Here is a 21,990-nt window from a genome sequence, read left to right as displayed (position 1 = left end):
ATTATTTTCTTATTTATTATATTTTGACGGTTATATATATATATATACATTTTTTACACTACATCTGATGCTTTTCCTCATATATTTCAATGTTCTTTTATTTACTAGTAAAAAGAAAAAGAATGAGAAGTGCACTCGTTTACAGATTGGAATATGTGGTTTTTGAGACGGTTCTCTTTTAATATCATTTTAAATTTATCTGGACAGTTTTTATTATTTCTTTATTCTATTGATTCTTTTGATTAAGAAAAGGATAGATAAAAATGCGAAATAATTGACCGAGGAAAACTGCAAAGAATAATATTACTTCAATTAATTATGATCGATCGCAACTTGAAGAATCAAATGGAATGCATATGTATTCAAGATTTTTCACAAAAAAAAAAGTAAATCTAATTTTCTAATCTAGTTTCTTATATGGAATAAAATTTGCTTAATTGTTGTTCGTTGACGACAATTATATCACACCGCGATACAGACGATTACTATACAGCCGGAGGCTGTATACCGGACCGAAGAGGAGGGTCGTCTGGGTTACTCCCAAGAGAACGACGGTATAAAGGGGACCGCACGTAAGTCTCGTACGCACTAAACATACGATTGAGAAAGAGGGAGACTGTGAGTCGCTGAGGGAGCATAGAATATCGACGAAGTGCGGCGCGTTTTCCCGTTCTCCGAAATTTTTTGCTCGAATCTCAAAGTGACCGGAGCGGCGACGCGCGGCTCGACGGTTGGGTGCGATTTCTCGTTTTGATTCTCGTCGCGCTTGTTCCTCAAGTTTTTTCTTTTTTTCGCGGATACACGGGAATAATTTTGTGAGAAGTGATCTTCGATTTCGACGCGCGCGAACGCGACGCGACGTCTCGTCGACGCGCAGACCGTCTGCCGGAGTCTCGCTCGGCTCGGCGCATCCCCTGCAACGGACTACCAGGTGCATCACTTTGTCGTCGTGTGGAAATATTACAAAGTATAATAGGCGTTGCATTAATTAGAAATTGATAATTTTAGGTATTTATAATACATATTTTTTCTCCCTTTTTCATTCGTAATTGAAATTTAATTAAAAATAAAACAGTTATATTTTTATATTTATAGATTGTTTCGTGAGAGCGCAAAGATCTAAAGATCTCAAGTCGGCATGTAAGAATTGCGTATTATTTTCGTGAAAAATAAGTTCAATGGTTAGTTTCTTTCCAACGACCGTGACCCTACTGACGTTGCTAGAGTTGAATATTTGCTATATGCGATAAAACGTTTCATTAGTTTTGGTCTTATTGGATAAACACTAAACTTTGTCTCAAATGTTCCTTTCTTATCAGTCCCACCAAATGATAGCATGTTGCAATTTTCTAATTACATTGCCGAAATAACGTGTAATATATCCAAACGATTTTTGGGATAAGCTTATAGAATTATAAAATTGTCATATTAGTTATTTAGAGCAATCGTTATTATCATATTAAAAAGATATATAAATACGCGTGTACTTTACCCGCGACTCTTATCGCTTACCCGATTCATATACTTTCATATTAGCAGGGGAGCTCGCGGAGAATTATATAATTAGTAATGAATCTCGGCAACATAGATATTACCGCACTTACGCGGTGCGGCATGTATCTTTTTTTTTATTCTTTGCACTCTTTTTGTGCGAAAGCGCGAATCCAATCTACTTTCATCGAGATAGATGGAGGTGTTACATTACCTATTTCGTTCCTCATCAAGCGCATAATCTCGTCTCACCACCTAATGAATTACACGTATATCGTACTCTTCTAATCGCACGTGTATAATAATATTATGATGTTCTTGTCGTAGCATTGGCTTATTCAGATATAAATCGTGTGCGGGATACAATCGTTGATGGTTCTCGCATGTCTACTCAATATGAAAATGAGCTTAAATAGCGGAAAGTATACGAAACTGTACATACGCTCGATGCCCTATGAGATTGGTAATGTCACATAAATGATAAAAATTCGATAAAAATTCGATATAACTTCTCTAATAATCTAGACAGTAGACAAAATACCAGACTCAAGGCAACTTTATGAAATGTAAATAAACGCGATAAAAGATTCGTTATAAGAGACTTTTATTAAACGCTAATCATGCATTGAAAAATATTATGGAACTATTTATTATAAAACTATTATATTTATAAATTATTAGTTTAATCAGATTTATTCCAAAGTAAATGACAAAGAATTTGATATGGTTAAATATTCTCATAATAACATGTAGTAAAATAATTCTATTAATTTCGATTTTAGATCATTTCTGGTATAATTTTTAAATTTTTATAGACCTATAGGTGTAATTGATTATTTCAATACGTTTTCCATCATCGCATCAATTTTACTTGATTTTCTCTGTCGCACCCATCGTGATTTACGTTGTCAAGTTTGTTATATATATATATATATATATATATATATATAATATATATAATATTTATAATAATAATTTTCTAATAATTTTAACTTTTTTTTTTCACATTAATTATTACTTCCGGTATCGGTCGATTGTGCTATCGACTTTGGTTATCATTATTTTAACAAAGTATTGTCCTTCCTCTACGTGAAGATCTATTTCAAGTTGAGTTTTTCAGTTTTCGTTAGTAATTCGTAGCGAACACACTTTAACTTAAATAGTTAACTCAGCGTTGTATTGTAATTCTGCTTACCAAGTGAATCGTTGCGAAAATAAAATTTAATGAAGAGGACAGTTCTCTACACCTAGTCGGAAAGGTGATGTCGATTTAACGTTAATTTGATATTTAAGATATTGATAACATGATAACCGGTGAAATTGAAATAATCGACGTATATGGATTTGAAACGGATATAAAAGTTTCTTTACGTCGTCATTCAAAGTGAGTCATTTATTATGATGTTACTTAAGTTTTCAGTTTAGCGCGTCAGCGCCTAATGTCCTACTAATGTCTATTTTTTCAATGTTGGTTTAACTTACCTTTTATATTTTTCTAGTTCTAAGAATTAGAAAAGGTAAGTTATATAAACCAAGATTGAAGTCGCTGAGTTAAGCATTTAGAGCTCATTAGCAGAGCTTATATATATATATATATATATATACTTTAATATGTGCTTGATTATCGAGTTAAAAAAGCAATATATTCTTCGTAATAAAACAATAAAGGTAAAAAAAAAATTACTATCAAACTTTATGCAAGAGAAAAGTGAGAGTTGAGAATCATTACTTTCCCTTGTATAAAGTTTATTCTTTTATTACGAAGAATATATTGCACTTAACCCTTTGGACCAACGGCTTAACGTCTCTTTCCGAAAGACGGAGCCCAGTTTGCTCCGCACAAGAGCCTATCTTGCACGGAGGGCGCAGCTTTCGGAAAAAACTTTCCATGTTTACATGGCTCTAGTGGACTCGAACCTGGTTCCTCAGATTACGAGTCTGGCGCTCTACCACTAGGCACACTGCCGCTTATATTCTTCGTAATTCTATAGGGAATATCACTTCAACAAGCATCGATATTATTTATCATCACATTTAGTAATTTTGAATAATCCTATCCAGTTAAAATAAAATATTCAGTAAAGAGATTATTTTTGTATAATGCAATTCACTAATTGAAAACGTTAGTAATGTTTATAAACATTTACACATATAAATTTACTATAATACTTTTATATAGGTGTATTTTAACAGTTAGGCGCGTGATTAATTGATACGAAATAACTATATCAGTGAAAAATGATGAATCACTAAAGTTCGCTTGACAGTAAACTGTTAGCTCGTGATCGAAATAATACAGAACGATTCGGCACGTTTCTATACACATGCGACGAAATCTACTATAATATTATGCTGTATTTGTTTGTCGAAAAATATATAAGAGAGATTTATGCGATTCGAGCATCGTCATTTGACTCAAGCTTCTGCTCTTGACAATTAGTAATGCGTAATTAGTAATTAATATTAGTAATAATTAATAATTAGTATTGTCAATCGATTGTCTAAGAAAAATAAGAAAAAAGACTAATATAAGAGATAAAAGTTATATATAATGTAAAAATTTGATAGTTAATTTTTAAAGTTATATATAATATAAATTTAATAATATAAATTTAAGCTACAAAGAATAAATTTTTATCAGAAACCGAAGAAAAGATACGGAAAATTCCATTTTGTCATTCGGCGTGTAATGCGAGGAAAGAATTTATTAACAAGATTATATTTCTAAGTTTGATATTATAACAATGTTTTTAATAGCCGATATACGCATGCGAGTATAAGACTCAATTGTTGATAGCGAACTTAAGCGTGAACAGATAACCGTAAATTAATGATTCCACTTTGTTTTCGAGCCACTATATACATATAAAATGCGTGCATTATGAATGACGTTTATTCATGTCTTTATTTTATAGATGATAAGTTTTACAACTTATAATGAATGGCTGTCCGATACTACGAAGAAGGAAAATAACACATACTTCGTGGTAGCAATCCGATTAAGTGAATTGCGTTGTATCCGTTTTACAGTGATACTTATTTTTCTATCGAAAGTTTATTGTAAAGGCATATGATCCGCTTTGTTTGAACTGATTATCGTGAATCCTCGTTCTATAGGATATTGTGTATCATTTTTTGGGTCAGCGTATTTTAAATTGAGAAATAAACTGTGTAATGATATATCTTCCGTTTACTCAGATGCATATATATTTCGAAAATTATTTCTTTCTAAAATTTAAAATACGCGCGGATAGATATTGCTTATATTGCGATTAAACGAAATAATTGATATACGGTAAATCAGGCGGTATTAGTTAACTGCAAACACGTGTTTTATGCTGCAATAAGAAGCGGAAAAGCGCGGGTGTGAATTGAAATGACCGAGAATGATATTGACATGGTTATTTCCATATCTTCGTGATTCGTTTTGTGACACGCGATAGTCTCACGTGTTTGTCTCGTGAGTCAATAATACGCTAGACAAGGAAAATATCGGAGAAAAGCGTCCGTGGACTTTACTGAGAAGGAAATAGCTGTGACCGCGTCATGCAAATACGCGTAAGGTGCTAATAGCATCGGCAAACTCACGGTGAATGTCGCTTAAATTTACTTACGGCAAAAATAAACGGTACCGCGCAGTCATATTCGCGCGTGCGATCGCGATAAGCTAAAATTGGATCGTTCAAAACTTGATTAATTGAGAGCTATCTGTAAAATTAATTCATATAAATGGAATAAATGACCAGAATGAATCACTAATAAATGATGCAGTACCATATTTATATTGATATGCAAAGGAAGAGTGAGTAGGAAGAGAATCCGTATTTACGATCAGTGTCTTTCTAATTCTTCTATAATACCTACTTAATAAAAATAAAAAAAAATTGATGAAACTAAACAAATAAAACAAATCTGGTAGACAAGAGAACAATTGGGGGAGATTAACGTATATCTCTCGTTTCTCTCTCACGATTACTTTTTAAGGTACTGGCCTTAATAAAGAAAAGAGTACAGAAAGATTTGACGAGATAGCGTCACACAAGTGCATATTCAATCAGTCTGACAGTCACCTCGCATGCAATTTATATATCATTTACCTTGACTCATTAAGCATATTGCCGATTTACTTAATAACCGGATGGTTCTGTTTTCATTTCAGAAGTCAAGGTGACGGAGAAAAAACCTAAAGCGAGAAAAATTGGGTCACAGCCATGAAATCCACGATCGCTCTGCAGCAGTTTAAAAGTGAGTAATCTCTAACTTGTGCAACGTGAGGACGCACGAGGCCCGATCACTTAACGACAACGACGATAATTAACGTTATTATTTACTGTATAATTGGTATAAATTTTTGCCAGGATGTGCATTTAAATAATATCTCAAAGAAATTAGATTTACGTACTGTTACTTATTGGCGATTACATTTAAATACTAAACTCGTATGGAGATAGGACTATAGAAAAGATTTATTTTACGTAAATATATTAAATTCTTATAGATTTCACTTTTATGTCATGTTGCTCGCGTAAATATGTGTTTGTTCTTCCGCATTGTTTTATAATTAACTCTGGTGGAATGAAGATCATGCGAATCTTCGCGATAAAATCCATTGCTTTCTCGAAATCGACAAGTTCAAATGAGAACCTGATCGAGTGACCTTGATTGAGCTCTCTTTTTACTACAGATAACGCACGATTCAAGTCAAGGTAAGCTGCTATCAGGTGTTGTTTCAAGGTGTAATCTACATTTAATAATTTATGTCAAAGACACTAGGAAAGTATAGCAGAAGGACAAAAATTTTATGATGAAACGTTTGTTTAGAGGAGAAGTGAATAAAATGTAGGTATTACATATTTACGTTTCATTAAATACAACTGCTATTTATAGCAACAATTATACACATGTATAATTGTTTTTTTTTTTATTCTTGCGAATAACTTTTTCCCGGCAACGTCTCCTTTCAAGGTTCATTCCGAGGTTATCGTTCTTAATATGTTTCATGACTCTGTGTCGTTCAATTTATCTCTCCCAATTACTCGATTAAATTTTCTTGTCATTAATTTCAAGCGGCATTATTATAAACAGCAATTTTTTTTCTTAAGTTTTGAATTTTTCTATTTAGAATTTCGGGGAAAATTATCTAAACATCTCACAATTTATCGGTTTTATTTACCGAAGTACTTAATGATCAATTCTAAAAGATAAACGCAAAACGTCGGAAATTCGGTATGTATAGTATTTCAAAGTTCAAGAGAAGTGTGTATAGTCGATAGATTTGTAAACTAGACATGTTTTCAAATATGATTCTCGGAAAGATAAGAATGAGAGGATATTTGTGATGCGCGCTGATATGTACTTGTACATACGACCCTGATGCGAATCGTTGACGACATTCGTTGCTCAATGGACACGATATGAATTTGTAAGATCTTCCTGGTATTATAATTAACCATTGAACACATTTCGTTTAAGCATAACAGTAAATTCAAATTCTTTCCAAGCAGTTGATCTAAATAAGAATGAAAGTAACGGTGAGATAAATACGTTACAACTGAGACCACAATAATATTTGCGGCGATTCCAAAAATATAATAAAAGCATTTATAAAGAATCTATTAATTTCATTATTGAGAGTCTCTAGTTATTTATTGATTTATTGTAAATTAAGAAGACTATATTTTAGTATTATAGCGCCATATACAGGGTGTCCCATTTTAATCTTTCCACGCAATTGTCTGCCGAGCTATTTGTTTTTCGAATACCCTGTATTAATTCCGCACTATAACACTAATGACTAAAAAATAGTCTTCTTAATTTACAATAAATGAATAAATAACATAGGGACTCTCTCAATAATAAAATTAACAAGTGAGAGGATTCGTTAAATAGATATATCATCCATCTCTCCGGGCTATAATTTTAAAAACAAAACTAAGAAGCAACAAGTAAAAAAAAAGTGAGCTGTGAGAGTGGCACGCGATGCGCGATTGACAGTACGTGTATAAATTACATCGACGTATGACTTATACGCACTGTCAACCTGTCCGCGAGTTCTCAAAAAGCTCACCTTCTTTTTTTTTTTACTTATTTTTATTCCAGAAAAGTCCAGAAAGATGAACGATTATCTATTTAACAAGTCCTCATATTTCACTGACTTGTTTTTTCCTCGTTATGCACGAACGGTTCCGGGAATTTACTTCCAGAGGGGATTTCTTGAACGGTCCAGGACATTGAACGCTATTGACAAATCGCCGGTCTTAAAAGTATACGAAAGGATCTCGCGTGTGGTCAATGACTGTCAAATGAGTCTCGTGCGATACACGTTAAGCCCGTAGTCTACAACTATACATGGGCCGCAGTTCGCAAAACAAGACACACGCACAGTCTACATGTCAATCTAATTTCTTTGTGTATAGAATTAGATTGACATGACTTAACGCACACAACGACACGCACGTGCGGAATGACGGTAGCGCGAGCGAGATCGCGAGCCAAATTCCGCTCAAATTCACGCCTTCACGCGATATTGGGCGAAGTCGAAGGTGAATGGGTAGGCAAATATGTGTCGAACGACATCGGTTTTTTGACACGTTATACTAGAAGCGCGAAGTGGTGAACAGAGATTTGTCGGAGATGTATTTCTGCGTTCAATATTTTTTCATGACTCATCCAGCATTTGTCGGTTTGTTTATAAAAAAAAAACCCAGCTGTACACGATAATGGAGGCGTTTTAAGTGTTTACTTCACGCTAAGTTATTTGATCGAGGAGCTCATAGTCCGCGTTTAGGAATGTGAATAATCGCCGAATGGTTGACGCGAAAGGAAAAGTGTCGCCACAAAAAAAGGCATTACATTTCATCAGATATTTTTTGTTTTACTCGCCTTACGTTTAATTTATCAGTATAAAAAATTATCACGAATTACGGTTCACTAATAATTCACTTGCAACAATTGAAATGACCAATATTCATATCGGTGCGTAAATTACACATTATTGATATACATTAACGCGCGACGTTACGTTTATTGTTTTGCACAGCAGCAATAACTATTGTAAATGCGCGTGATCATTTCACTGTGATCATTTCATGAATTTCTTAGCACTAATCTTTTACGTGGCTTTATAGAAATGCAAAATTCTTGTCTGGAATTAAAGTACGCATTAAAATCTAGGTCATGGTGGTCGATTTTATATCGAAAACGAGAAAAAATTAATATTTTTGTTAATTTTTGGTATGCGCGACGACAATATTTGCTTTGTACAAAAATTCCACAATAAATATCCACAAAATTAGACCGGCATGACCTAGGGACAACATTTAAGAACAATATCGTGCAATTAGATCTAAGATTGAAAGCCTAGAAAAAAAGATTAGTTTAAATAAACTATTATATGTGCAAAAGCACATTCAGGTTGACATTGCGTGTAGCGAGAGATGGCGCAGAACGCGAAACAAGGACAGCGGCCTCTCGTTAGACAAGGACAGATATAGATATTATGACATAGAAAACAGGATTAAAAATGTTGACATTACCGACGTTGAGGAAGTTCAGCCTTCACTTTAGGATCCCCTTAATAGATGTGATAAGGCGCGTTTGTGTGTGAAACCTGCTCATATTATTCCCGTTGATCGATTTTCTAAAAAAGCAGAACCGATTGTAAATAATTGCATCATCTACATAATTGCAGATTTTGCTCATGTTTATATATTAGATATAATTATATTAGATATATAACAACGAAGATGAAAAATGTAAAAGTTTTTTAATAGAAAGAGATAGTAGAACGAGATAATAGAACGGATTTTAATTATTTATGCGCATTTGCAGGAACGATATATAATTAGCTGTATAATGCATGACAGTTATTTTGATATCTTATCGTATCTCATGCGATCGAAATATTGCATATTAGGAGAAAAAAGCTTTTATATGTATATTACCTCTAGGAAATCGATTATATACGCAAAAGTTAATCGGACATTCTTCGTAATGCGTAAAATAATGTGCGTGTATAGCATAAAAATGTAATAAATTACAATGATTCGTTAAGAAAAAAAAATCTCTTCTTTTTATAGAATGCATCATCTTATTTATGATAGGCATCGGATGCAGCTCCATGACATATATGATTTACATCACCGATCCGACGTCCATGATGTTGGAATATGTAAGTATTTACACACAAAAAAAGAATATTCTTGATTTAAAAATATCTTTAGTTTCTCAACGTGAAAATCCTGAAGAGCTTACATTATTGCGTTAAACTTGCTTGAATGACGTCATTATATAGTTCAACTAACAAGAAAAAAATGTTGAAATACAAAGTTGACATTCTTATAAGAAGATATAGATTGTTTCGCATATAAGCAAGATCACTATAATCTTCTTATAAGAATTTCAAATTTTTATTTCAACCATTTATTTTTTTCTTAGTTGAACTATATAATGACTTCGACCAAATTTCATTCGTTTAACGCGATATAATCTCATTTCAAGATTTCCACGTTGAAAGATATTTTCAAATCTTGGAGTGTTCTTTTTCTCTTATGTATAAATAATGAAAAATGCAGAAACCAATTTAAAAAAGCAAATAAAGAAATAAAAAATTTACAGAAAAGGATTTCAATTAGGGAAATATATTTAAAATGTTCTATTTTGTTAGTTTGAATAAAATAACTTCGTTCTTTAGACTGAAATGACAATGTCAATTATTTTAAAGAACGTAAGCAGTTTTTATGGTACTAAATTATTCTCTATTAATTTTGAATAATAAGTCAATTAATCATTATAAAAGCTTTCTGGCAAAACGATTATTAATTTTTTCCATTTTACAAGTTGCAAAGTGCCAGGTGATATATATTCCGATATAAAATATATTGAATAAAATATGTTGATGGAAACAATATATTATTTTTATAGAATTTACAATTGAAGCCGCACTCATTGCTTTTCTCAATATGGCAGCAACCACCGCTTAATATTTATTTAAACGTATATGTATTTAACATAACCAATCCAGTAGAATTTCTAAGTGGCAAAGAGAAGGTCAAATTTGAAGAAATTGGGCCATATGTATATCAGTAAGCATGTTTCATATTTTTTTACTATTATTATAATAAGATATCATGCGGGCGTATTGCGAATAAAATGTTTTATATATATATATGTATACTATTACCTAATTGTAAGTGCTTTATACGTAAATAATTCTTCTAGAACAACAAGCGTATATTGCAAATATTCTATGCATTTTCAGAGAATTTCTTGTCAACGATAACATTACGTACAATGATAACGGCACAATGACTTACATTCCTAGAAGAACGGTAGTTTATGTTCCCGAACTGTCGACCAGAGATCCTATGAAGGATATAGTCCACGTCCCGAATGTACCTTTCTTGGCAAGTAAATTAATTATTAATTATCAATCGATACTAGAGATTAATTTGATAATAAAACCTCCCAATAAATTGCGACACATTAATTATATTAACTGTGATATCATTAAAATATTAATCTCGAACATTATTTATTTTAAAGAATTGTAAAGCTCAAACGTGTTACGATATATCTTTAATCATTTGGAGCGAACTTGGTTTTGTATTAACATACCTTTAGAATAAAAGGAAAAAGAAAAAATGTTCCTATAATTTTCTCGTTTCAGAATAACATCTTTAATTATATGATTTAAATTCTATGTAGATTGAGATATGCCTTTGATTTAATTGTGACTGCACAATTCCTTCTGTCTGTCTGCGAAATAATGAATAGTTAAGTAGTTAGCGCTGCCAGTGTTTCTTCGCTGACAGATTTTATGCATTGCTCGATTGTCAGATAAATCTATTTTAGCAATAATATTCTTATAATGTTATTTACAATTTCGATATCGTATTACGCATTTTTCCAGAGCAACTAGACATGTCAACATGAATTATTAGTTAGTAATTTAACTCTGTAATTCTTGTTGTTTACAATTTTACTATGCATTAATTGGAAGCCTATTATACGCACAAAGCTTATATAAAGCTGATATGTTTGTTACGTTACTTCTTGTCATGGAATATTCCTCATTTGAAACGTTCACCTTGAATGTTCTATTTTTAAAGCATTTTTGTTAACATATGAGTTTGTTTATTTATATGAATAAAATTAAAGTATATATTTCTGGTAAAAAAAATAATAACGAAAGCAAAATTATCTATTTTAAAGCAAAGCGTGCAGAAAAAGCATGTCTTTTTGTTTAAATTTTTGTTTTTGTCGAAAAAATCCAATCCATACGATTTAAATATATAATTGTTATTAATATTTGTATGCTTAACGATTTCAGAATATTGACATTTTTATGTGATATTTTAACTTACGTTATTAATGTATCTATACGGTGGTCTCGCGTTGCGCGTGTACTTGGCACGAGACACTACTGTGTCTCTTGAAATAATAATTTTATTTGTAGTTAAATTGATAACGTAAACGCTTTGATCGATAATAAAGTCAAATGTCTGTACTCAATCTTCGCAAACAAGATTGATAATGCCCATTTTGTTTTTTACAGACACACATAATCAATTTCTATAGACGCAGTTCTTGGCATTACTTTAATATATTATTCATTGAATCTCTGTTAAACAATCTTTTTATCAGAAAAACAATTCATGCATAATTCCATATTTTATCTATATATTAATTCCAATTATTGTCGATATTCTTCTTATCATTATTTCTAAGACTTAATTTGTTACAAATGACACGAAAAGAATGCGATCTAAACGTAAAGCAAGAAGTTGTTCTGTTACTTCGTTAGCGCAGTGATTCATAAAATAAAATGCAATTCTGAGCCTTCAAGCTTCATATATTATTTTTATTGAAAGAAATTACATTTACTCTTTTTTGATTAATTTAATTTAATATTTAGGATTACTTTGAATAATTTTGTAAGATATTTACGCAAAAAATACTCTGATACGCAGGGCGCCACATCCGCTTTGAGTAATGCCGGATTTATGGTGAACTATCCCTTTGTACAACTGGCTAATATAATGAATGTGAAATCGATACTCAATATTTCGGTGTACGATTATCTATGGGGCTACGAGGATTCAATGGTAAAATTGGCCAGTGGAATCTTGCCGAATTTTATCAACTTCCAAAAATTCGGTCTCTTGGATAGGGTGAGTAAATATTACATCTTTTATATCTCAAGGAATATCATGCACTGAAATGCATAGATAATATTAAAAAATGATTGTACATTATTTAAAAATACATTTATCAGATTAATCGCCAATTGCTTATGATCCAGCTTAATCTTGTGACGTAAATTAGATAATTTAACATAGATATACATATATTTGTACCTATGACGCAAAATCATAGACTTATTGCTAAGTACGTAGCAATAGGGAAAAAAGAGATAAAATATTCATCACTATAATTCGCGAACAAAAGCATATCTTCAATTTTCTCTTTGTTAACTTATGTGTGTGTGTGTGTGTGTGTGTGTGTGTGTGTGTGTGTGTGTGTGTGTGTGTGTGTGTGTGTGTGTATGTGTGTGAATGAGATAATAAGATTTGTAGGAACATTTAATACATTTGATATATTCTATATGAAACTAGAGATAATTTTTTTCTTTGCCAGTAATAATTAACATACAGGAGACGGTTTAATTCAACCCAACTAGCCATTTATTAATATAATACCTACTTAAACACATATAACGACCATAGTTTGTGGTCCTTATCAAGTGTAAACTAAGTCATAAATTTAAAATGTGGCTATTGTACGAAATATCTTAATTAGAGAAATACTGATAATAAAAAGAAAATATTTTAAATCACGCAACATGTAATTTAAATAATTTTCGTTTTATTATCAGTTTTATTAAGATGTTTTGTAGAATAGCCACGTTTTAAATTTGATATATTTAGTTTACACTTGATAAAGAAGTTTGCGGTCATTAGCAAACCATAGTCGAAACGTTGTATGTTTGAGTATTATATTAATAAATAGCAAGTCGGGTTGAATTAAACCGTCTCCTGTATTCTGTATGACATAAATAAATTGTGGAAAATTATTACTTACTCATTTGTAACATCAAGCAATGACTTCAATACTTTTTTTATATCTACTGAATCTATTCAAATTTATTTCCAGCAATATGTATAAAGTTGACTTTTGCCATATTATTAAATCTCTTCGGTCATCAATTATCCGTATTTCCCAAGCGTTAGGAAGTCTAGAAATCCAGAAGGAGAATGCGCTTCGGCGTGTATATTTATCCGGCGGCGACAAAAAAACCGCTTTACGCAGTTTATCATTTAACCAGTTTGGAGTGCATTGGTCAATCGATGAATTTATTGCGGCCTAGTTCTTATCGATAGAATTTAATCATTAGGCATATAAAAACGTGGCGCACTTTTGCGGAACCGGACGCAGAAGTTATATAGCTTCGCCGGTGTGCTTTGCTTTAATCGAGCTCGAGCGGTACGGCTGACGAAGCGGCTGGAAAAACGTACCGCTGAAATTGACCGAAGGTGTCAGCGGCGCAGGGTGAAATCCAAGGGAAAGGGGAAGGGGTGTTAGGGGAAGGTTTTTAATAAGTCATACAAACGCCAGTGCTCATTCGTAATTACTAAATTGTGGACAAACTGGTTGAAATCCACATGCATTTCTGCAGTCGGACATGCAACGCGCGATCTTGTGCAAAACGTACGTGTCAGCAACCATTCGTCAGTATATCTGACCTTTGAATGGAAAAATACGTCTACTTATACAACATTATTACAACGATTAATTTCGTCGCATGTCGCATAGAATGATAATGTTGAATAATAAAAACGTTCAATGAAGAATTTCAATCGTCGGCGATTGCGTCATCCGGTCGGTTCAGATTAAAGATCATCCTACAATCACGCTGCGTATTGTCGAAAATTGGAAGAGAACACTCAGGTTTTGGCACAAAAAGAATTAAACCGGTTTCTCTCGGTGCACAACTTGACCTTCGCGTCAATAACGTCACCGTGCATGATATTTCAGAGCCATATTTTCTGTTTTCCAGTGCCTGAAGAAATTCTGGGTGGAATTATATCCGAAAGCGACCGAAATTTCGCTCGTAGCAAGAAAATAAGTTTCCACATATCCTGCCTGAAATCCACGTACGCGCAAATTCACTCAAGCGCACGCATTTTTTATGCACGATTAACTATTAGTAACACTGGCTATCTAATTCTCTCTCTCTCTCTCTCTCCCCCTCTCCCTCTACTTCTCTCTTCCTCTCTTTTTTCTTTTTTTTGTGTAAATATAAGTTAGGTCGCACATGCAGGATGATCGTTTTTATATAAATTAGCGAGTAATTTCAACACACAAGCAGAGAATATTTTAATTAAATAATTGCAATCATATTTCATATAATTATATTTAAATAATTTCAATCTTTGCCTATTTTCATCACTCTAATTTTCTTAACATTACCCAAATTTAGCAATTCTATATAATATATCTTTCCATTTATCGCTTCTTTTTTTAGCATAAATTATTAACATATATTATGCCGATTATAGTAAAGAATATATAAGAATATATAAGAAATATATAAAAAATATATAGGAATTATAGTAAAGAGGTTTTGAATTTTGTCTCCTTATTCCTATTACGTTTCGCTTGTAGATTACGTTTAACAGAAACAGATAGTATTATTTGATAATTTGTGGCACCCCGATCGCGATTATATGCGCCGGCAGTATACGCGCGAAAGCAAAATGGAACAGTGTCGCGGACCCGTGTGTCTTGAATTGCCGTCGCTTTTCGCAATTACGAGCCGCTGATCCTTTCACTATTTACACACGCTCGTTTCAGGGTTCACGAGGTTAGTGTTAACGACTTTAAGCACTGTATGGTCCCAAGGGATACGCATGATTTCCGCACATATCTTTTTCCTCATCGCATTAATAATTCAAATTGCGCGTTCAACATTTACCAAGATTGTTGCTTATTTGGGAGTACGTAAAAAAATAGGAAATCAAATCACGTATGTGTGTGTGTGTGTGTGTGATATTTAAAACATAATTTATATCGGAGAATTTGAGCAACATGTTATGCAAATTTTTAATTGATTGGACTTTGCAAAACACATATATCATAATAATATTAATAACAACACATTAAAAAATAATAAAATTTTTAAATAAAATCTTGCTTTGTGCTCTGATAAATAAATAATCGTAAATTTAGTATAACGATAAACCGTTTTAGCATTTTGAAATTTTATTCACTGGCTATTCTCATGCGTGTGTCAAACGCCACTGCTGTATTTCAATATTTTAGCGAATCTCATGCGTGTGTTTCATTGTTTTATATTTTATCAGCTTTGGAATAAATCTTGCAAATTTATTACTTTAATGTGACGGAAAATTATTGTATTTTACAATCGTAAAACCGATAAATTATTCTGATAAATTATTCTTAATCCATATATTAATTATATTATTATTAATGCATATATTAATGTACAACTAAATAATTGATTCATCAATTATGCTGGCAGCAAAAGAAGAAAGAAAAAAGCAAAATTTGTAAAAGCGATAAAAAATGTGAATTATTTACTAATTGTTCAAAAGTTATGTCGTTATCATAATTGCGCAATCTACTGCGCTACTGGATTCCATAAATTTAATCTACAAAACCTTAATGACCTGTTCCTTAGTTCCGAAAAAATTAATGTATATATATATTTTATCTTTAGTTTTAGTATACTGATTATGGAAATGCGTGTATAAACATTTCGCAAATATTTAGATTTACTTAGAAATCGTAATGTTAGTTATATGCAGAATTAAATAAACAACTTTTTACGCAAAAATTGAACAGATAGGTAGACCGTGTTATTTATGAAGGGAATAATGTGTTTGAAAAACTTTCAATAATAAAAAAAAAACTGAAACAAATTTTAGTATAAATTTACTGAAACTTATATCTGTATTATTGATATTATAGATGTACGACGAGGGTGAGAACACCGTGACGATTTTTAATGAAAAGAAGGCTGACATGATGGAAGAGAAAGGGCGATATCTCAGCATCGATTTGTACAACGGTAGCCCCGGAATGTCGCAATGGGGATACGTCGAAACGGAAGGCAACGAGACGCGAAAAGAGTAAGTGGTTTTGTTCGTATTGACAGACGACGACAAACTAACGACAGGCTTTATTGAAACGTTTCATCGTATTCGAGTATAAAAAATTATCCGTCATTCTTTACTAATCGGCAGTTCTTGAGTTATACGCGACGAAGATAGAGTACGAAGCAACGTTTTTATTATTATTATTATTATTATTATTTTTTTTTTTTTTTTTATTATTCTGTCGAAAGATGCTAAGTGACATTTTAAGAGTATTATAAAAATCTACGGATGCTTTTGTTAACGATCAAACAAACGTGGTAAATTAAAACACCTTTGAGAGCGTAAACTATACTGACGCAAATAACACCGCGGAAGCTGAATATATATTGTTCCGAGAAGTGTTAGAAATGCCGGCGCATTCCGATAAAATACTCTACCGCGTATTTTCGCGATGTCGCAATTCTTTCCTCGATGATTTCCCAATATTCTTCAATTCGTCAAAATGACAAATTTATTTCTAATTCTTTTACAAACAAATCTCAGCAATGTGAACGATGACGTTAGTGTCGTTATAGTTTAATTCCGATACATAAATAATGTTATATGTTTTACATTAATGATCGGGAAAAAGTTTTTTTACAACTTGTCTCGATATATAGAAAAAATTACTTACTCATAAAGTTACAAAGAAGATATAACGATTACATGTTTAATCTTACAATCAGTAACACAATCAGTGTATATATATATTAGTTATATTACGATCGATTTTGTAAAGATTGAAGGGATTGTATGTATAAAGAATTAAGAAGCGATAAAAAAAAAATAGAGAATAGATAAGATTTCCGATTAAATATAGTTTATTTTATACATTTGAATCATGTTAATCTCTGTATTAAGATTCATATATTGATCAATCGGTATCGGGATTAAAATGTATGGAATGAAACTGTTATTTAATGTTCCTGTTATTTCTATAAAATTAAAACTGTTATTTAATGTTTATATTATTTTTATGAATTTAATAGAAACCTAAATAATTGTTTCATTCCTTTTAGGAATACAATTTGTAATAGGCTTCGAGGCGCCACGGAAGGTATCGTGTATCCATCGCACATCGACAAGCGTGCCACTTTTAGAGTCTACAGAAAAGCGTTTTGTCGTCCGCTACCGATTCAATTTAGAAAAGAAGTTTGGGCGGATAACGGCCTACCAGGATATCTCTATACCCTCAGGGACGATTTCGCTGATCCGCCCGATCAGAACCCAGATAACGAATGCTATTGCCGTAAAATGAAGACGTGTCTGAAGAAAGGATTGTCTGACGTAACACCGTGCTACTATAGTACGTAGATTGTCAAACTAAGCCAAAGACGGCAAATTTGAAATGCTTTACGCATCCTTACGAGAGTCTTTTCTTTCTTTTCCTCCAGTAATTCTCTTCTAAATCATAATTTCATCAAATTGCGTTGAAATAACGTGTAATATAGATTACACTGTCCAACAATAAAAAAGCACGAGAACGAAAATAATCGTTTCTCACAACTTTTCGGACGCTGAATACGATTCCGTTTGTCAAATTGTTCTATCACGTCACAATTTTGAGAAATTTGCGGTTAAAGTTACAAAATGGACTATTTTAGTACATTTTGCCTTGGCATATTACGACTATGATATATGACGTGTTGGAAAAGTTTTATTGCAATCAAAATTAACTATATTATTAGGCCTATCAGCCTTTAAAAGGAATTTATTGTGTCGATTAAAAAGATATTGATGATTAAAGTTTATTGCATCAAAGTTACGACCATTAAGAGAATCTATAAGATATTCTTTAATTATGTTATTTAAACTTAAGAATTTTTCAGGTCTCTGAACACCAATCTCTGATGTCAAAGTTGATAAATTTAAAATGGCGGATATTAAAATTAAAAATAGTCGAATTTTTACTTTTCATATTGGCTCCGTCATTACGAATTTATGAACATCAGATTAATATTCGACGACCTGACAAACTCTTAAGAGTTTGAACAACATAAACATAATTAAGAAATATTTCGTAGGTCCAATTAATGGTCTATATGTAAGTCGCAACTTTGACGCAATAGGCTCTACGTTAATGATTTAATATCTTTGTGTAATTCTCTCTCACACTTATAAGATGCGAATTATTATACATCTTTTTACTATGATAAAGCATCGCTTATGAAGTTGTAACTCTATAATCGTCGTTTCGCTATGTACCGTTCCATTGCGTAATTGCTATAACTCGCTCAGCGAGTCGTGGCCTTACATACTGCAGGTCATTTGCCTTGAGTCAGCGGTAAATTATTATAGCTTTGTCGCACAATGTCAATAGCCGTGAAGATACGCGCGATCCCTCAAACAGAACGCATTGCCAAGCTTAATAAATAATTCATTTCCCTGGTTTAGATATCCCGGTGGCGGTATCGCTCCCACATTTCCTCGGTGCCGACCCGAGTTTGCTGGAAAATGTCGAGGGTCTTAAGCCTGATCCTGAGAAGCATGGGTCTTACGCAATTCTGCAGCAAGTAAATAACATTAAAAATTCAAAGTAGTTGCAAAACGTTTGAGAGCATAATTTTGCATTAATTTTTAACGATATATCGTGAAAATCATTCTTTTGAAGAAAAACGTTGCTGGAGAAAAATTCGCACGAATTTATTGACCAGCGGCAAATATTGAAGATCATACATATATATATACATATATATGTATATATAGTTGCAGTAGATAAACTTACATGTAGTACTCACCAATTACTTCCATTTTCTGCTACTTACATTCTTGTATAATTGGGATTAGATAAGTCTTACGTATGGATTATTCAATCGCCACAGAATTTCTCCGAATTGCGTACGAAGAACACGTTTGAAAGTGGTCCATTATCCATTGCCATTTCGATCTTATCTAACGTCTATGTAATGATGACATGAAAACGCAACCGTCGATATATATCGAGAATTTCTCTAAGAAACTTGGATCTTCTAATTTATCTACGCTAATATATATCAAAATTTACATAGTATTGAAAGCTTTTTCACAAAATAAAGCATAGCGTGATCAATAAGATTTTCAGAGTAAATTATAGCGAAAAGTATTTTTAAAAGTAAAAAAAAAATTTAAATCATCCAAAATACGATTAAATAATTATTTCCTTGAAATGAAATGAAATCACTCGTGAGCAAAAAGTAAGAAATTCTGACGTTCTCCGATTTTCTAACGTTTGTTTAGGCATATATATACTTGAGCGCGAGCTAATCGAACTTATTTTCGCATTTTTTCAGACGATCGGTGTGCCCATATCCTTTCGCTCAAGGGTGCAATCAAATCTGATAATGCAACGCTCACGCTACAATTCGAAACTTGCTGTATTCGATGACCTCGCGATACCCTTATTTTGGAGCGATTTGGTGAGTAATCAGCAGCTCTGCAACTAGCGTACAAAGATCTCCTTGTGTGAAAGCTATATATCTCCACTTTCTCCAATCTGTTTCCTTTATTGTACCTATAACTGGCCGCGACTTGCGGTGCAACGTTATCATCGATGTTTTAACGAAAAAAATATTACTCAACTTCAAATACGCGGATTAATAATGCGAAATAATTATGAAGTTATTAGTAATATCCAAATGTAAATTTTTTTCTAGTTGCACTTGATAGTCTTGTTTTATTCTATGTTATTTAAATGGAATTTTTCTATCAATTCGTTTAAAAAAAACTTTTTTCTTTAACTGCATAAGATTTATATAAAAGTTCTGCATTTTTTAAATACACGTTTTAAACATTTTTCTCATGCTCATAATTGACAGCTTCCGATAACAGAAATCTCTTCTTTGCAGTACATTCTGTCGCTGCCGACCTATCTGACGATTTTATTGAAGTTAATACTCCGAATATTACCGATCGCCCAGACAGTGTTGATGTATGTGCTCGGTATTATCGGGGTGACGACGTCGGTATTATCGTTGATATCCATTGTATGGATACTCAATCATCAACAGCAACAGGAGCAGGAAATGGACAGGAGTAATCCCGATTTGAGGATACCCTTATGTAATGGCCAATATACCTCCATCAATATTTTACCGACGATCAAGAGAATCACGTCGAAGACAGATTGTTTGATAGACAATTAGATGCCGTAGTGACTGTTCGCGCATCAGTGTGGAAGTACGGAAGAGATGCGATCTTTTTTTATGAACACTTACATGTATCACCGGTGCGCGGTCCGCAGCAACAATCTTGAAATGAAGCGAATCGATGGAATCACCTTATTTTTCTTAGGATGATTTTTTTTACCCGCAACATCACACAATGGCGGAACACTGTACGAGATCATCATTATAGCGCGTAGGAAATTTAGGCAATGCACAATAAAATGTACATATAAACGGATGATATGTTGAGCATATTTACGATATATATTATATATCTCGATGCAAGTATTTAAACTGTAATAAGTTTCAAACACGGAAAAGATTTAGATAAGCTTTCGGATGTTTTTATCGTGTATATCTTTGGTTAATTATTTTAATATACTCAGCTAAAAAATTGTTCAAATAATAAATACATCTATGTTAATTGTTTAATTAAAGTGAGAAATATAAGTTGTAATTATGACATAATAGCATTGTAAATGATATATATATATGTGTGTGTGTGGTATGTAGAAATATTAAATTAATACAATTTTTTAATTTTTATGACTTAGTATGTACCCTTCAGTTAACATATTTAATTTATCGTCACGTGAAATGTTTCATATTACTAAGATATATTATTATTATTTTTAGTATAGAACGACAGTTGTGCAAATTATAAACGTAACAAGAAATTGACTAATTGTTTTATAATTAATTTCAGATACTGGATTAAACAAGAAAAAACTTTACGAAAAAGCAGAGAATTGATTGTTGTCTTTAATCTTGTAGGACATATGAGATCATGAATAAATTTAATTTTAATTTATTCAGATGAGAAAATATATTTTCCTTTTCTGTAGTCTGTTTGATATGAAATTGATATTATAAATAAGTAATCGATGACGACAAAATAATATAGTAGCCGCTAAAAAAAGAATGTTATTGCGTAATCTTTTTATACTGTAATGCTAAGTTTATTTATTCGTACTGTTTTTTGCATATATAAAATGACGTATTAACGTACACTTTTACAATAAGCGATAAAATATTACGAAGTTAGTCGAGAAAAGTAAAACATGATAAAAATATTTTACTTTTTGTACCAAATATGTGGCAATTTATATGTCGTTAGTAGTCCATCATTATAAGTCCATTTATTTGAATGTTCTAAGTGAATAAAAATATAATGAGATGAGTGTGTAGTGTTTATGACC

The 21,990-nt window shown here is 32.2% G+C and overlaps 1 protein-coding gene across 1 annotated transcript; it reads left to right on the top strand.

Moving 5' to 3' along the window:
• Nucleotides 1–582: 582 nt before the first annotated feature.
• Nucleotides 583–21,971, top strand: LOC143899611 (scavenger receptor class B member 1). Its single transcript, XM_077410006.1, has 11 exons — nt 583–931; nt 5,651–5,736; nt 9,570–9,661; nt 10,414–10,574; nt 10,751–10,895; nt 12,462–12,662; nt 16,483–16,643; nt 17,669–17,955; nt 19,044–19,162; nt 19,919–20,044; nt 20,474–21,971. The coding sequence occupies exons 2-11, from the start codon at nt 5,703–5,705 to the stop codon at nt 20,768–20,770; spliced, it is 1,623 nt and encodes a 540-aa protein (XP_077266132.1). The 5' UTR covers nt 583–931; nt 5,651–5,702; the 3' UTR covers nt 20,771–21,971.
• Nucleotides 21,972–21,990: the final 19 nt, after the last annotated feature.

The sequence above is a fragment of the Temnothorax americanus genome, unplaced genomic scaffold, assembly GCF_048541705.1.
Source record: "Temnothorax americanus isolate GAGA-0224 unplaced genomic scaffold, ASM4854170v1 Scaffold28, whole genome shotgun sequence".
Taxonomy (NCBI): domain Eukaryota; kingdom Metazoa; phylum Arthropoda; class Insecta; order Hymenoptera; family Formicidae; genus Temnothorax; species Temnothorax americanus.
The sequence above is the reverse complement of the archived record's forward strand: the minus strand, read 5'-3'. Positions and strand labels throughout refer to the sequence as shown.

What these genes read in the sequence shown, in the direction of transcription:
- LOC143899611 (XM_077410006.1), top strand. Translation starts at nt 5,703, where the DNA reads ATGAAATCCACGATCGCTCTGCAGCAGTTTAAAA. An exon ending in CTTACGCAATTCTGCAGCAA is followed by an intron (nt 19,163 to 19,918) that starts GTAAATAACATT and finishes GCATTTTTTCAG; the next exon opens with ACGATCGGTGTGCCCATATC. An exon ending in CCTTATTTTGGAGCGATTTG is followed by an intron (nt 20,045 to 20,473) that starts GTGAGTAATCAG and finishes TCTTCTTTGCAG; the next exon opens with TACATTCTGTCGCTGCCGAC.